The 18,393-nt window shown below is 36.3% G+C and overlaps 2 protein-coding genes across 2 annotated transcripts; both read right to left on the bottom strand.

The window, feature by feature from the left end:
• Nucleotides 1-211: 211 nt before the first annotated feature.
• On the bottom strand, nt 212-7,100 carry LOC129282998 (uncharacterized). The gene is made up of 3 exons (XM_054918844.2): nt 6,995-7,100; nt 2,252-3,008; nt 212-1,727 (listed from the first exon to the last, which is right to left on the bottom strand). The coding sequence occupies exons 2-3, from the start codon at nt 2,958-2,960 to the stop codon at nt 1,645-1,647; spliced, it is 792 nt and encodes a 263-aa protein (XP_054774819.2). The 5' UTR covers nt 2,961-3,008; nt 6,995-7,100; the 3' UTR covers nt 212-1,644.
• Nucleotides 7,101-13,404: 6,304 nt separating this feature from the next.
• Nucleotides 13,405-17,721, bottom strand: LOC129283139 (uncharacterized). The gene is made up of 2 exons (XM_064114714.1): nt 17,358-17,721; nt 13,405-13,653 (listed from the first exon to the last, which is right to left on the bottom strand). The coding sequence occupies exons 1-2, from the start codon at nt 17,683-17,685 to the stop codon at nt 13,532-13,534; spliced, it is 450 nt and encodes a 149-aa protein (XP_063970784.1). The 5' UTR covers nt 17,686-17,721; the 3' UTR covers nt 13,405-13,531.
• Between the last annotated feature and the right edge of the window lie 672 nt (nt 17,722-18,393).

Genomic DNA, 18,393 nt, shown 5'->3' with positions numbered 1-18,393 from the left:
CTAGTAGGCGGAGGCTGCAGTTATTGTCTTTGCTGTTATGCTGAACGTAAGCGATACGTCTGATCTGATCATGCAGCCACAATGCGTAGTCTTCGCCAGATCAGACGTATCGCTTACGTTCAGCATAACAACAAAGACAATAACTGCAGCCTCCGCCTAGATTAAAGGCTAACATCAGTGTTGAGTGAGGCACATTGTGGATTTTTTTTTTCTGTAGCGCCGCTATGACCTCCAAATATAATCAATGGTGCTGTTCAAAAACACAATCATCATGCATATTTGCATAGTTTACCAAAAATAGGCCTATACACTAAAAAATACCAATCTTGATTACACATTACTGTAATGAATTATACACATCAATTATGTACTATACTGTACATCTAAGAACTATTGTGATTGTCATGTACATGGAAATGAGAAAGCACCTAATAGATTAGGAATCTATATATGAGGAAAGAGATGATAGTGAATAAGTCTTTAAAGTGGAATCCAACCCACATAAAGAATGTGCTTTGAAAGAATAGGGACAATCAAAGAAACAGATAGGGTAAACTCTGTACAAAGATGGATGAATTAGCGATAAGAACGTTAAAAATTTTGAGTTGTAAAAAGTTGTAATCGCTATTGGGAATTCAAACTGGCAACGTATACTTGTGATGTCATTGTAATGTAAGAAGGGATCACTATTCCAGTTTCATTTTTCTCCAATACACAAGATAAACTAAAATGTCATGATTCAAAAAGAATTACAACTTTTTTTCCTTCGATCTGGAAATATCGCTATATATATTATTTCTTTCTTACATGCAGGCTAGGGTCTCGTTTCAGACTTGTTTACTTTTCATCAGTCAATCAAATTGAATGAATTCGGTAGCTTTAAACTATTATTGCGAATTTAAGTTTTATGAAACTGACTCCTAATGGAAAAATTACTTATAATTTAAAAAAACTATTTAAAATTACTTAAATTTCTTATAATATTGTTACAATGCATACTCACCCCAAATTGCCGATTTGATATTGATATCGTCATATGAATCTTACATAATTTTGAATTGTATATCTAATCTGATCTCTTTCAAACTTTCGCAATTATATTTTTCCCTTCACTAATTAGATCAGTTCATAAGGTTGGATTCCACAGGGAGTAAATACAGATCAATGGATAGGATGAAAAGAATAAATTAAAATGAATGTGAAAATAATTAATTGTACATATTTACCCATCAGAGTATATCGCATCTCTCCACGAACGAATATATTTTTTTTTCTTTATTGATTTTTTCCTAACCAAATATATAGACCTATATATACAAACAATGTTCATCAGATTGTATGTTTTCAATCATAAAATACAAAACCCTTGTGACTAGCTTGGTCTCTTCCAAATCTTGCTTAGTTTTCAAGATATTATCATTGCTTTGCCCCTAAAACGAAATAATAAAAAAACTGCATAAATGGGACTATATAGCGTCGAGAGCAAAATAATTCCATTCTAAAATCCCTTCTGTGCATGTGGTTATTATTTCAGGTTAGCTTGTGAAATTCCACACATCTTCAGAGTTCATTTAATGATAATTAATTAAGAAAAATTGGATCAGTCTTGTATCAAGGCCTTCAGCACTTTTGGGGTGGTACTATTCAATATTGGTCGAGTGCGTCGTAGAATTTATCCCTCATCAGGATGACAAGGAGATTGGCACCCTTCCTGCGACCAGCATAACCTGTAAATTATGGATGACAACAAAGTATATAAATTAGCTCGAAATAATAATTATTATTCAGCTTCTGTTCCATTATTCAGGATAAAGCATGATTAGTTTTTCTTCATCAATCATCGATAGCAAAAACAGGCAAATTATTTGAGAGGGTGCATATGGCCTTAATTGGAAACGAATTCGGGAGCGCTCAAGGTAAATAATTGGACATTTATAAATTATGTCGTAGAAAATACATTTTTGTTTTACTTGTAGATAACCTCAGGAAGAGAATGACATCCTAAACCCCAATCGCTTCCCCCAGTCAAATAATATGGATATTTCAGAGGTATATAAATTACCAAAAAGTCACCATGTATATATTTTTCTTTTCTTGAATTCCACCCTCTTCTTCCGCAATTTATCTCCCGTTTTCTATAATATTTTCGTAACTGCGGGGGGGGGGGGGGGGGGGTGGGGGTCGAGGGATCGCGCCTCTGACTGAAATTAATGATATTCTCATAAAATTGAAATGAAATTCATTTAATTACCTTGGCTGAACCATGGTTTGGTTCCATCACAAAAGTCAGTATAATCATCATATCCCGCCATCTCTGAGCCGATGTCGAGGAGACTGTTGGCCAACTGCTCGTAAGGGGAGTCAACTGGCACACCAATGGCGGTGTAGAATGATTTCCGGTCGTGACAGAGAGACACCAAAACGGGGATGGCTTCGGTGAGCAGCTCGATGTAATACTCGGTCAAGATGTCCTCATAGAGCGTGCCCAGTGTCGGCTCGAACAACTTATTCGCGTTTGGACAGATGGTTGTCGCGTTATTGGGGTCAATTCCATACAAGTTTCTTGTGGCATTTGCCACCAATTCAAAGACAAGATCATAATCATCACGACGTTGACCACTGTTGCTAGTACCAACGTCCCGGCCAGCGTCCAACAAGGCAAGCATGCGGATATACTCTGTCACGAACGTGCAGAATTTGGTGGGATCAAAATCGTCGGACTCCCGCAGGATGTACTTACACACGGGTTGTACCAATTTCTTCGTATTACCAAAGACACGATTGACGTATTTCAGGTGATCCAGTAGAGGCACGATGTCAGTGCAGGTGTATTCTAGAGCATCGAGTAATCGGTACGACTCGATCGGACCGTCGACGTCATCGAACCGACTTCTTGACCTCGACGAATAACCGGTTGCGATGACGGCAGAGAGGAAGACGAGTGCAACGATTACCTTCATAATTGCTGTCTATATATAGGCTTCCTCGGCTTAACTGAACTTGTTTATCTGTGGTAGTAGTAATAATAGGACAATTAAATCAAATTTGCATGAATTAATTATTTTTACTTGAAATATAAGAAAACAATGTTTATTGTATAACTTCATTCTATTTTGCAAGGCTTGGCAAAGTAGTGTCACTACAAGTTCGAGTTGGGAGTTATAATTTGCAATCGAATAGTGCAAACAGGGAAGCAAAATGATGATTTCGTGTGTTATATCTATTTGATGAAGACTTCAATGAATTGCGTGGTTTGGTATGATGCTATTTGACTGATGAACATGTAGGAATATGGAAAGTTTAAGATATCTCATAGATAGGCCCATGTTGTAGTTAATGGTGCAGTTGCTCTTACACTACCACGAAAATAATGCATCATTAATCGTCCGCTGCGCTCTCTTACAAGGCATATCTTCTAACTTGCAGATGAAGTTGATACCATATCAGGCGTCAACAGGGTAAAATTTTTGTACGGAAAAATAGGGAAAGCCGATATAGGTAAAGTACTAGGCCATTTTTTTTTCGACACTCCTCTCACTCTCCTCTCTCCCATATTTCCCTCATTTTGTCATTATTTTCTGTACGGTATATTTTTCATCACTTGAAACGCCATAGGAGTTGGTCTCCGCTGTACCCCCCCCCCGCCCCGTGCCACCACCACAGGTCTGATGTATGCGCCTAAATGAATTTTTGAAAGCAAACTTAGGCTCGTTAATTGACCTGACACATAATTATCGAATTCTATATTTCTAAAATATTTTGGCTAATACATTGTATTATGACGGCAAGAAATTAAGTGATTCAATTTAGTCCTTTGCTCGAAGTATGAAACAAAGGGCATGCAGTCGTGGACACCATTAAAAAGCAAATATATTTTTGAAGGGAATTGACAGTGATATGCATATATGTATCTCTAATACCTACACTATCATGTTTTGTTTCTGTTGTCATTATGAAAAAATATACTTCTGTCATGACAGAGAACATGTACTGTAGATACAGTGATTGTTTTTGGCTCATCGCGTCGCTCAGTTGCCTTCTAAAAAGAACCCCAAAATCTGTAATAATAGCAATGAAATAATTCGTTGTCCCCATTATACAAAATGATATGCAACTTCTCACGAACGTACACACGCCCTTTGTGTTTTCAGTCACAAGATATTATAATGTCAGAAAAGTGCTTACATTTTGCCAAACCAAGCGACATCTGCACTGTAATTCGATGCGGCTTGGGTTTTCCCAACATGAGTAACAGGGCTCGAGGTTGGGGATTCCCCGAATGGCTAACTAATATATACACGCAGAGGCGTCGATCCTGGGGGGCAGGGGGGAGGGGCGATCACCCCAACAATCAAAATATTGGGGGGGGGGGGGCAAACATATCGTTTTGCTCCCCAATAATTCTGCATGTGCACAAATAAAATATGATTGTAATGTTTCAAAGAAAGCGAGGTCGAGATAGACAACTCGTTCTTTATTTAAAATCGTGCAAAAAATGTCCGCTTTTCAGAATGGAATATAAAAATTTTCAGCTCGCGCTTCGCGCTCGCATCATTTCTTTAACAAAAACCCACATTTTTCATGATAGGTGAAATAGGTGAATAAAATGTCCCGTTTTCAGTTCTAAACCTCAAAAGAACTCCCGGTTCGATTTGCAATAATCTCTTGTTGGATATATATCTTGTTCTTTATTAAAAACGTCCATTAAACTGTCATTTTTTTAGATCGAAATATCAAAAGTTCCAGCTCAAGCTTCGCGCTCGCATCTATTGTTCTAATTTTAGATACCCGTCTTAATCATTACTACCGAAAATGCTTAGAATATCAAGCTTTCAGGTCAGAATATAAAGAAACTTCAGCGCGCTCTCGGCACTCGTATTATCTGTGCAGTGAGATATGTATCCTCCTCATGAGTTTCTACAAACAGTCATAAACAGGTACCTTTTTCCTTTTCAGGTCAGTATACTATTTTTTTTGTCTCTTTCTCATGAGTCATGTATATATATATATATACATGACTCATGAGAAAGAGACAAAAAAAATTATATATATAAATATTATGTATACACATACACACACACACACACACACACACATATATATATATATATATATAAACACACACACACACACACACACACACATATATATATATATATATATATATATATATATATATATATATATAGCCCTATGTGTGTGTAGGTGGGTGAGTTTGTTTTGTATGATCGAGCGCTTTTGGAACTTGATTCATGATTTTGCCCCCCCCCCCAATCTGAAAAATGGATCGACGCCCCTGAATACATGCATTGCCCACTGATGCTGAAGCATCCCCAGTAAATTATCACAGTTAAGATTATATCATAGACATCATAGGCGACTAAAAATTGAAATGAAAAGTAGGAAAAGGGGAAAGAAAGAGCGAGGATCGAAAGATCGCCGACCCGTATAATTATGAAAATACTCTGACTCCGCCTCTGCAAACAGAGATAACTAACGTTTAAAGGACAAGTCTACCCCCAAAATAATTGGTGTGAATGAATAGAGACAAATCAAACAAGCATAACACTGAAAATTTCATCAAAATCGGTTGGAAAATGAGAAAGTTATGACATTTTAAATTTTTGCTTGATTTCACAGAATAGTAATATTCACATCCTGGTCAGTATGCAAATGAGGAGACCGATGACATCATCCACTCACAATTTCTTTCGTATTTCATTACATGAAATATGAATTATTGTAATTTTGTCCTCATTGTCATGTGAAACGAACGTTTAGGCTTATTCCTCCCGGAACATGTAGAATTACCACTGTTTTAAAATTATGTGGTTCAAACAAGAGGGTCCGTATTGTCAAATCAGTAAAACTTGAATTATTGTATAATTCAAACAATGACAAACAAAGAAATAGTGAGTTTTTTGTATTAAGAAGTGTTTATCGACAACTTCAATTTATATACAAAATAAAATACATATAGCAAATAGAAGTTTGATGTCTTTACAAATTGATGAATACCTTGACAACTCACAAATTTAACACTATTTTCCCCCCTTAACTGTTACAATAAAACACAATATCAGGCATTTTCAAATACATTATTATAAATAACATTGACGATAATTATATACATTAAGAATAAGCTTTAAGAATAACTTCAACATGTTCATTTTTCCCAGGGTCAAATATTAACATAAAAAAGAGATTTTCCAAATATACAAAAATAAATCATTAATAAAACCTAAACGAATTGAAGCTAAGATAAAAAAAACCTGTCATATCATCTGCATAAAGTGCTAATTTAAAGTGAGGGACATCATCGATACTCTCATTTGCATATCACTTAATTGTGAATATTACTGTTTTGTGAAAAATAAACCAAACTTTAATGTCACAACTTTCTTATTTTACATGAGATTTTGAAGATATTTTTAGTGTTATGCTTCTTTGAACTTTCCCTATTGATTCAAATCAACTTTCTTCTGGGATGAATTTGACCTTTAGGGGGTTCGAATAGATTTCATGATATCTCTTAATTTGATTCTGACGGCTAGTCATGGCTAGAAGAGACCTCTGACTAAATCGAAAAATGTCAACCAACTCAGTTTTGGGTAAAATCTAACAAACACAAATTGTGAGGGCGAGTTTAAAATAAAAGGATGTAGCATTCTAATGGGGCTATTCTTTTCACTACGTGTTTACGCCAAAATCGTCTGCCGGAATAACTCCTATTATCATGATGGAAAATTAGCGGACAAGTCAATCGATTCGTGCATCCTGTAAGAAGTCCCTTAAAACTCTTTTGTTCTAGGCAACTGCCTTCATTAATATATGTCATTCTATATTTTTGTTTGTATATATAAGTTAACTGAAATTGCGAGCCCTTTGAGCAATGTGGGGAAAAGCGCGTTATAAATATTGAGTATTATTATTATCATTATAAACTTGAATTTGAAGCAATGCGAAAAAATATTTCTTATGGAAATATACTTACCTCTTGAATTCAGGAAACTCTTAATTGTTCGCACGCAGGACTGTGAAGCAAGATGGAGAGCTAATCGAGATGTACAATCGATGCGGATGGAGATAGCAGTTACAGTGAGGACCAAATCTGTTGTGGACGGTATTTTAGTAGTATTGCTTTTGCATGGGAGGGTGCGTGTGTGGGGGTAGAAAAAGAGGTTTGGTCATACGAATCGTCAAATTCTTGCGCAATTCTTTCATGTGGGGAATTTTCTATGGACATAATGATACGTGGCGCCACATCATACGCTTCTTCATTATGTTGACATTTATTATGTATGGAAATCCCCAGATTTCAAACTAATGTTTCGACTACCATCACAAATCCCAATGGATTTTTTTTATAATTTGTTATGTTATTTTCAAAATATTTTGTCAGATTTGCATGTTTTTCAACTGAATAAAGACTGCTACACTCTGAATTCCAAGGATTTAGAATTAAAAGTCAAGTCCACTCCAGAAAAATGTTGATTTGAATAAATTAATAGAGAAAAATCAAACTTGCATAATGATGAAAATTTCATCAAAATCGGATGTAAAATAAGAGAGTTATGGCATTTCAAAGTTTCGCTTATTTTTCACAATACAGTGATATGCACAACTCAGTGACATGTAATTGAGTCAGTTGATGATGTCTATCACTCATTATTTCTTTTCTTTTCTATTGTTTGAATTATACAATATTTCAATTTATACAGATTTGACAGTAAGGACCTACTTGACTGAACCATATAGTATTAAACAATGCTAATTCCACATGTTCAGGGAGAAATTAATCATTGTTTCATTTGACAATGAGGAGAAAATAATAATATTTCGTATTTCATATAATAAAATACAAAAGAAATAGTGAGTGGATGACGTCATCAGTTTCTTCATTTGCATACCGATGAGGATGTGCATATAACTGTTTTGTGAAATTAAGCAAAATTTTAATTTTAGTGTACCAGTACCAGTACCCTGAAGAAAAAGCGCATCACATTTAAGATTCTTTGTTTAGTTTTCAATTGTAGGTTTAAATATTAAGTAATTATGTAATTCACAAGTCTACATTCTTTGTTTCCAGTATGTGTATTTTGTTTCCTTTATTGTAAAGCGCGTAGAGAAACTTTCAGTTTATTATATGCGCTATATAAGAGAAGTATTATTATTATTTAAAATGTCATAACTTTCTTATTTTACATCCGATTTTGACGAAATTTTCAGTGTTATGCTTGTTGGATTTTTCTCTTTTTATTCAAATCAACTTTTCGTTGAGGTGGACTTTTCCTTTAAGTAGCATTACGTTCGCACGGATTGGAGTGTGTGTTTGATTGTGTGTGGGTGAGTGTGGAATCCATGGAAAGAGGTTTGGTCATAAATGAATCAACACATTCTTTCACGTGGGGACTTTTCTAATAATACGTGGCGCCACGGCATACGCTCTGTCATTTTGTTGAAATTGCACTGCACTCTATAACAATTTAATCTTTGTGGAAATCCCCAGCTTTCAAAATAATGATGTTTTGACTGCAATCACAAACCTCAATTGATTTGTTATAATTTATTCTACAAATATATTTTGTCAGATTTGCATGTTTTTTTCAACTGAATGATCAATAAAGACTACTGCACTCTAAATTCCAAGTATATGAACTAAATCCAGATCGGCTGTGAATAGTGACCAGCCAAATATTGGATTTAGTTTTAAACCTTGTAGATTTATATATAAATCTGAAAGAGTTGAATCCCAATTTTTTTAGATTTGCAAGTTAATCCTAAAGATTTAAAACAAATCCAACATTCGGCTGGTCACTACCCACAGCTGATTTGGATTTATTTTAAATCCTTGGAATTTAGAGTGTACTAAGCATATTTCCCTTTATGTATGACATATAGCTGCGAGTCATGCGGGAATCATTTGTCTACCCAATTGCAAGAGATGTTGAGCAAAGTGCATGCCTGACATACTTTCTGCTGGCGGCTTTTAACCTTGTTCAAAGAGGTTTTATATGCTGTTACTCCATCTCATTTGAAACCTCTTTGGTAAAACCAACCTCGTGATCAGTTACTAAGCTTAATGCATTAGGTCCTGGGCCCCGTCGTACAAAGACGATCCAATCAACCTAAACTATGGAAAGCCATCAACGTCAACATCTAAAATACATGTTCGTTCAAAATGTTTTATAGTTATGATGTATATTCACACATTCCCTGTTTTCTTGGCAATTCAGTATACTTCTCTGTGTTTTCATAGGACATTGTGCAAACTTCCTAAAGGAAAAAATATGACATTAATGGATTTCCATATACTTGAGGTTGATCGGATCAATCTTAATTCTATGGAAATCCATCAGTGTCATAATTTTTTTTTCTACAGGAAATTTGCAAGATGTCCTTTGTTAACAAAGAAGAACACACCAAATTGTCAAGAAATCAATGAATTTATGGATATACATTCATGTCTAGATTTTTTTTTAACATACAGGCATTTTATATGTTGACTTTGCTGGCTTTCCATAGTTGCGATTGATCAGATCAATCGCAACTCTTTGTAAGACAGGGCCCTGGTGACTATGAAAAAGAAAAGTTGTGACTGTACTGAAAAATCAATAATGACAATATAGCTTATGTGTCGTGGCCGAGTGGTCTAAGACGTCTGGCTATACCATGGAAGTCCGGGGTTCGATTTCCGGCAAGGTCTAACAAGGCATTTATTTCATTTATATTCCTCTTTTATATTGCATCAAATGAATGAAGAATAATAAGTATTAGTGGTTCTAAAAGGTGAACGTATTAAAAAGACTATTTTAAGAAGCTGGGATTTTCCACCCATATCGATATTCTAAACAAGTAAGGAGTGTATGCTACGATGCCACGTATTATTATGATGTCATAGAAAATCCCCCATGAAAGAATTGAACAAGAATATTGCCGGCCCCATCAACCCTGCATCCCACCGCATAAAACCAGTTAGTGAACAAAAGGCTCTTATAGTTGACAATGTTTCACCATCACACACACAAAAAAATCTTAACTGTTACTGAGCTGTTACTGGATAGTTTATTATTTCATGAGATGGGGCATGGTTTTGACAAATAATATATTTGCACAAAATATTCCAGCATAAAATACATATATTTGCGAATATCAGTATTCCATGCTGCTGAAAATACAGTTTACACCTATTCCATGCACTGCATTAAGGGAAGAAACCAAAATTAGAATGAAAATATAATTCTTATAGGATGGGGATAAATCTCATTGATTATATAAAAAAAATCTGAATCTAATTTTGGTTTGGTCCCCAATAATAGGTGTCAATAGATTGACTTTTAAGAGTTTAAGACTTTCAAAGAATTTTAAGAGTGAAGGCACATTCTCCCAAAATGATCTTTGCAGACAAATTGTCAATTTCATTTCATTTTATTATGCATTCTGATGAAAAAAAGCAACATTTCACATTATAAAGTACACATGATTGAATATATATATATATATACATGTAAAAGGATAGCTACTGTTCTTATTTAAAAGCACAATTATGGCCCTCATTTCTTTCAAAAGTAGTACAGGTGTGAAAATCATGATACCTCACTCTTGAAAGGATATGCTCAAATGGATTCTGACAACCCCCCATTTTTTATTTTACAGCAATATATTATAAAAGACCGCTATATATTTCTTCTTCTACTACAGCTACTACTACTACTTCTACTACTACTACTACTACAGTAGCAGTAATAATAGTAATAATAATAATAATAACAACGACAATAATGATAATAATAACAACAACAATAATAATGATAATAGTAGTAATTATGATAATTATAATAATTATTATTACAATAATTCTTATTATTATTGCTAGAATAAGATAGCCCTATTACTTTATCAGAAGTCTCTTAAAGTTCTATAAAAATACATCTTAATTACCCTGGCTTTAGCAATGCAGCTGTTACCATCCTTTGCGTTTCAATCAATATATAATTAACCATTTACCTCGCCTGAGTTGAGTGCAGCGCAATGTGAACAAATCCCTTCCTGAAAAAAAAATAACGTCATGGTGGGATTCGAACCCACGACCCTCTGACTGAAAGAGACAGAACCATTATAAACGTATAGACCACTCATACTCCAACCCCACTTTCAAAACCATTCTGTGGCCCTAGCTGCTAATACTAAATAGGGAGTTTTTGCACCGGAACGCAGAACGTTCTTCAGAACATAGAAAATATATTGTGAAATGGTCTTCATGACAATGAACAACTAAGAAGTATTTTCGAAAATTGGTGAATCAAAACAGCAGTTTCGTAGTTAAATCTGCATTTTTTCCCCGTCAGCTCCAAAACTTAGGACGAACTGTCTTTGCGGTTCTCCAATTTTCGACAAAGACTTCCCTGTTGTTCATTGTCATTTTACGGGCATTTCAATACATTTACTATGTTCTAGAAATCTGCGTGGCGGTACGAAAACACCCTATTACCACGAAAGGAAATCCCCGTCTTCCACGAATTACATTCCATATATTAACTTTTTGCAAAGTTACTTAAATCGTTATCAATGCAATTTCCAACATTTCGGAGAGGAAAGGTTTCAAATAGAAATCATTCAAGGGTCTTCTGTATATAATGGAGGGATATTATGGACAATACTAGGACAAGCGTCATATAGCTAACATCTTTAGCATATATATATTGCTTTTTAATTAAACATAATCAAAGCACTTTCTAATATTCTACTCTCCAAGAGCTTGTAATATACAAAGTGGATGTCATACAAAAAATATATACATGTACGGTAGGTTTTTAGTTTTTTTTTATGTTCTTGGGGACTATTACAAATACTAAGGCCAGTGAGACAACCATTGTTGATCTGTCATGGAGTTCATTCTGGGAATTTGATATATATATAAACTCCTCAAAAAAAGTTTGGAAATCTGACTTTGATCGATAATCCCTCCTCGGTTTTTAGTAAATATCAATGTGTTATTAATATCAATGAATAGAACATTTATTTTGCTTTAAAATGATACCCTACATGATATGATTATGAGTCACATGGAGGTGCAGTGCCTTGAAATGTGGGGCAAGGTCAAATTTCAAAAGTTGCAAAATGACACAATATTGAAAGTCACTGTTCTTTTTTCCGTGGTGATGAGTGAGTTTTTCAGCGGTTTCTTTTGACTTTGATCGAAAATTCCTCATCGGGTTTAGTACATATCAATGTGTAATTAATATCAATGAATAGATCATGTAAATTTCTTTAAAATGATACCCTACATGATATGATTATCGTTCACATGGAGGTGCAGTGTCTTGAAATGTGGGGCAAGGTCAAAATTCAAAAGTTGCAAAATGACACGATATTGAAAGTCACTGTTCTTTTTTCAGTGGTGATGAGTGAGTTTCTCAGCGGTTTCTTTTATTTTCATGCACCTTAACATTAACATGGAATCAAACACACCTCTGCACAAGCAAACACATAACAAACTAACACACAAACATGCATGGGTATATTTCAAACCACGACTCAAACCATGTTATATCACAGAACCATCACTACAGAAGCAGGGGCTTGATTTGAATGGATTTTCTATTTTCTCTATTGACACAGACAAAAGAATCATGTTCTGTATTGACCCTTCATGACTATTTCTGCTCGTTTTGCAGCTTTTCAATGCACACCTCATCCAACACTTTTGAGTCCTGCTCTTTTTGTTATGGCATGATCATAACAAGCATGGTATCAATTCAAAGAAAATTAAATAATCTTTTGAATGATGTAAAATATGCATTGAGTAAAATTGGGAGTTGGGAGAAATTAATGGCCAAACACAGATTTTCCAAACTTTTTTTGAGGGGTTTATATCGTTTTATATATATATCATTTTATCCAGAATCCGTACAATTTGACAAGATCGAAAGGGAACATGATTTTGTTTGAAAATTAAACCAAGTTCCATTAAAAGGAGGGTGCGAAAAATACATTTCATATATATACAAAAAATACAACGCACTCATAGCGGAAGGGGGGGGGGCGCAAATAGTTAAGAAAAGACATGTAATTCACGGTTACACGGTGGTACTTTCACATTACTTTGCGTGCGTGCGAGTGGGGGGAGGGGGTCACGGGGAGGGGGGGGGGGGGTCAGTGGTAATAGGCTAATACCACAAACAGTGTTGAACAAACCTCTAAATTGCCGATGTAGATAAATGAAGGGTACATATTTTTCTTTTGTTGAAAAAAAATCAAAATATTACAAGATAGGAATGATTTAAAATATATAAGTACAAAATAAAAAAAAGGAATGAAAAAAGAAAGGCAAGGCATATAAAACATCAATAAACAGCGATATTATGTCACTCACCTAACATTACATTACATTGCCGAGTTATTTTGTAATATTTTTTTGAACACCTATTAAGATTTTAGGATATCATACGATTCTACAGTTCCAAGTAATGAATTCACTATTTTTCTGGAAGCGCCTTAGTTTTCGTATAACCACACATATTTGCAGGGTCTACAGCTCTTCTTTGAGTTTGGTAGACATGGTAGAGTCGACCTCGATTCCGAGCACACCAAGCACTCTCTCTCTAACTGTGAGGACAATCTTTTTGGAGCTCTTCCTGCGATCAGTATCATCTGTATTTTGTAGGATTAAAAAAAAAACATACCATGTTACGGCACATTTTGGTAACAATTATTGTTTAAACCAAAATTTGCAGTTACCAAAAATGTGCAATTTACTAAAATGTGCCGTCTTCTTAGTCACGGCTAATTTTCGTAACTGCACATTTTGGTTTAAAATAAGTATATTGCACATTTACTAAAATGTGCCATTTTTTTTAGTTACGGCACATTTTGGTAACTGCACATTTTGGTTAAAAAAAATAATTGTTTCCAAAATGTGCCGAAAGTGCACCTATGCCTGACAGGATTTTTTTTGCTACAAAAAATGTGCAGTTATACCGTGATGTGTATGCACATTTTGGACAATATGCACATTTTGGTAACAACTTTAAGACTTGATTTAACGGTTAAAGACCAGATGTGACGGTTATAATGGATTAAAGATTGATAATAGGGTATGGGTTGGAGACAAAGTCAGGGATAGTATATTATGTCTGTGTGTGTGTGGGTGGGGTGATTTGCCAATAGGTCCAATGTCATTACGTCCAATGACCATGTCATCTAATTTGGTCCAACACCATTTCGTTCAATAGCAAGTTTGTCCAATAGCCACTTCCTCTAAGAGCCATTTCGTATAAATGTCACTTCATTTAATAGAGATTTCTTCCAATAGCCAGTTCGTCTAATTTCATTCCCAGTTGGTTCAATTGTCAATTTCGTCGAATACTCACTTGGCCCAATTGACAGTTGGTCCAATATCCGCTTCGTCCAATACCCACTTGGACCATTTGACAGTTCTCCCAATTGGTCTAAAACCCGTTACTGGGGGCAAGCACTGATCCAGGGCACTGGCGTAAATCCCGGGGGGGGGGGATGGGGGGATATATCCCCCCCACTTTTCGAGGAGGGGGGGATGGCCTATACAAACATCCCCCCACTTTTTACGAAAGAAATGAAAAAAATCACAAGAGATAATTGTTTTATTGGTGAAAATTCTTCCAAAAATACCGCTTAACAAATAAAATAATATTATTGAATCATAAAATGCAAATAAAGAGCCAGTTCACCATTTCCAAACGAAATACTTATGTCCTTAACATTGAAGAGAAACCCCCGTTTCTTCCAATTCATCAATGTTGGGGTCTTTGGGAAGCTAGGATTAAGATGGAATGTCAAAAATTTGTTGAATGTAATCTCTAATAAAACCATTAAACCATCATGGGGTAAAAAAGATAATAATATTGGAGGGGTATTTGCCATATGGACATACAGTGGCGTAACTACGGGGGACATGGGGGGCACATCCCCCCCCCCATCGGCTGACCAAAAAAAAAAAAAACGTGGAAAGGGGGAAAAGGAGAAAAGAGGGAGAAAGGAAGAGAAACGTAGTGGGAAATAAGAAAGTATTATTCATTAGAATGTTATATTATATTATAAATATGTTAAGTTACATTACATAAGAAACATTTTTATCATAACTTTATGAAACATAATTTGCCCAGGGCCTACGTCTTCTTGTTCCTGGTGCTCGCATTGTCTGTTTAACGAGATATATAATCCTGTTGTACTAAAACATCCCATTTTCAAGTCAATATAAACCAAATATATTTCCTAGCACTTGAGTTATCATTGTTTTATGTAGTGACATATGCTTCTTTTTCATGACTCAAAAGTGATTGCCCCATGTTAAGGTCTTCGTATATATGATACATTTCCTGTCCGTGATTACGTTCGCATTAGTGGATTGGTGAGATATGTCTGCTCTTCATGAATTCCTAAAATCAGTCCTTAAAATGTCCCTTCTTCTGATCTGAATATCAAAAATTTTCAGCTCGCGCTTCGCGCTCGCTTCATTTGGTTAATGAAATACGTATGGTCCTAGTTAATTCCTACAAAGAAACCTTAGAATGCCCCACTTCAGGTCTGAATTATCTAAGTTTTCAACTCGCGCTTCGCGCTCGCATTGTTAAGCGAGACAGGTACCTATCATGATTACACAAATTTGATTATAATGTCCCTTTTTAGGTGTGAATATAAAAAAATTTCAGCTCGCGCTTCGCGCTCGCATTATTTGATCAGTGAGATACATATCCGTTTAATGACATTGTCCTTAAAATGTCTCTATTAGGTCACTCACTCAGTCATTCAAAAATTTTGCTGGTGCCCCCCCCCCATGCCGTGACCCACGGTCGCCACTGTGGACATATCAATGACAATTCCTTGCATATCTAAAAACATGATTGCAAAAAAATGCCAAAATATTTCAGTCATCCCCCCCACCCATCAACACGGATTTACGCCAGTGATCCAGGGGATGAATCGGTCCCCCTTCTCAGAGCCATTTTTTCAATAAACACTTTCTTATAGCCATTTCCTTCAAAAGCCAGTTCGTCTAACTTCATTGCCAGTTAGTCAAATTGCCATTTTCTTCCGACAGTTTGACAGCTCCAATAAATGTCCACTTGGTCCAATACCCATTTGGTCAAATTCCAACTTGGTCTAATACCCGTTACAGGGGGCAGGCGCTGATCCAGGGGGTGAATCGGTCCCCCGGCCTTCTAAGAGCCATTTCGTTCAAAAGACACTTCTTCCATTAGCCATTTCGTTTCATAACCAGTTGATCTAATATCCATTTTATTTTCATTCATTTTGGCAAATTAACACTTAGTTCAATTAAATCAAATGGTATAAGGATTGAATAGCTATTGGACCAACTGGTTACTAGACGAGATGACGAGCGGACGAACTTTAGACCATGTGGAAAGTAGACGAACTTTCAACAGGACCAAGTGGGTATGGACAAACTGTCAATTGGATGAAGTGGGTATTGGAGCAAAATGGCAATTACACCAAGTGGGCCTTGAAACAAAATGACAATTTGACCAACTGCCAATGAAGTTAGACGAACTGGCAATTGTAAGTGGGTATTAAACGAAATGGCTTTTAGGAGGGCGGGGACCCATGCACCCCCTGGATTTGCACCTGCCCCCATAAAGTAACGGGTATTAGACCAAGTCGAAATTGGCCGAACTGTCAATTGGACCAAGTGCATGGGTAGGCCTATTAATTGGAAATACTGTTAATTGTCCCAAGTAAGTATTTGAGCAAAATGGCAATTGGACTAAGTGTGTATTGGACCAACTGGCAATGAAATTGGACGAACTGGATATAGAAGTGCCTATCAAACAAAGTGGAATTTAGACGAAATGGCTCTTAGACTAACTGGACTTTGGACGAAATGGCTATTGAACGAACTTACCATTGGACTAAAAAGCGTACACGACAAGGTTATTGGACGAAATGGCATTGAACATAGTGGGTAGATCTTTAGACCAACTCGAGATTAGACAATATTAATGGTAAACCAAATGGGTTGAGCCGATGTGGTTTTACAAAATAGAGACCCATAACCGGGCGAACGTTGCACCACAAATTGTCGCCCCACAATTTGTGGTGCAACGTACGCCCGGATTTTTGGAACCCCGTTTCGTGGAAAGTAGTTCGAATATATATGCAGCCTGACATATCTCAATATGTTTTTTTTTTTGCGGCGAAGATTGACACGTACAGTATAGGCCTACTTTGAACTTTTGTTGGACTTTTATCAACATGCAAATCAGAGAGTTCTGAAGGTACATAGGCCGCTTAAAGTGACCGACCTTATACAGGACTACAGGAAATGAACGATATTTCAATTAGCTTAACTAATTTCTCACCTTGGCTGGCTATTAACGTGATATCCTCACAAAAGCTGTCAAAACTTTCATACCCTGCAAAGTCTGAGCATAGGTCCCGGAGGATTTCAGGAAACCGAGACCCATTTGGCATGTCACGTGTTTTGTAAAAACGTTGTCGGTCCTTACAAACGGAGTCCAGCTCGTTTAAGATTCTGAGGCCTTTCGGAGCTGATAATTCAACTGTGAAAAGCTCGGTGAGGAATTCATCAAGAAGTTCTTTGAGTGGAGGCTCAAAGAACCTGTATGCGTTTGGACATAGAGTGCGGGTGAGATCACCGAGGTCGATTCCATACAATCTTTGCAGCATTTTGATTTCAGGAACATTGGGATCGGGTTTTGGGCCTGTGCGATCTCTGCCATCAAGCAGGACAATTGCCTGAACGTAGTGCGTTGTGAATTTGCAGAATTCATTGAAGTCAAAGTTATCAGCAACCTGAAGAATGTAATTGCATATTGGTTGAATAAGTGTCTCGAAAGTGCTCAACGTGGAACTCCAATCATCAGGAAAGAAATACTTCAGATGGTCAATGGCAGGCACGTGAGTGCAGGTGTACTCCAGGACGTCTTGTAAATGGTACGAGTCCGACCGACCACTTGACCGGGTATGGCCACTTCCGATGACCGCGAAGATGCAGATTAGGAAAGGGATGACCTTCATGTTTGTCAGCTATAGCTTTTAGGTTTCCCGATTCAATAATTGCTTAACTGTTGAATAAAAAGAAATATTAAAAAAAAATGCGTTTTAGCTTTCATTGCATTGAATATGCAGGATTTTGTCTTCGTGATTTGCCTGTGCAAGATCAGGTCGTATTGCCTGAAGCACCGAAATATCACGATTTCCCTATAAGCATTGATCGAGGGTAACCTCAAGGGGGCCGCGGGAAGGGGTCGGTAGGGGTATTTAGCTCGGAGCGCTAATGTGAGGATGTTTTTATATATCCATACAATTGATTTTGACAGTAACATAATATGCTTTTCACACTGCATTTCCTTAGCCCCATACTATCCTTAACAG

This window comes from Lytechinus pictus, unplaced genomic scaffold (genome assembly GCF_037042905.1).
Source record: "Lytechinus pictus isolate F3 Inbred unplaced genomic scaffold, Lp3.0 scaffold_20, whole genome shotgun sequence".
NCBI lineage: Eukaryota > Metazoa > Echinodermata > Echinoidea > Temnopleuroida > Toxopneustidae > Lytechinus > Lytechinus pictus.
The sequence above is the reverse complement of the archived record's forward strand: the minus strand, read 5'-3'. Positions and strand labels throughout refer to the sequence as shown.

Coding starts and splice junctions, on each gene's coding strand:
- LOC129282998 (XM_054918844.2), bottom strand. CDS start 2,960: ATGAAGGTAATCGTTGCACTCGTCTTCCTCTCTGCCGTCATCGCAACC. Junction 1,728..2,251: donor CAAACCATGGTTCAGCCAAG/GTAATTAAATGA, acceptor CATAATTTACAG/GTTATGCTGGTCGCAGGAAG.
- LOC129283139 (XM_064114714.1), bottom strand. CDS start 17,685: ATGCTGCAAAGATTGTATGGAATCGACCTCGGTGATCTCACCCGCACT. Junction 13,654..17,357: donor CACGTTAATAGCCAGCCAAG/GTGAGAAATTAG, acceptor TACAAAATACAG/ATGATACTGATCGCAGGAAG.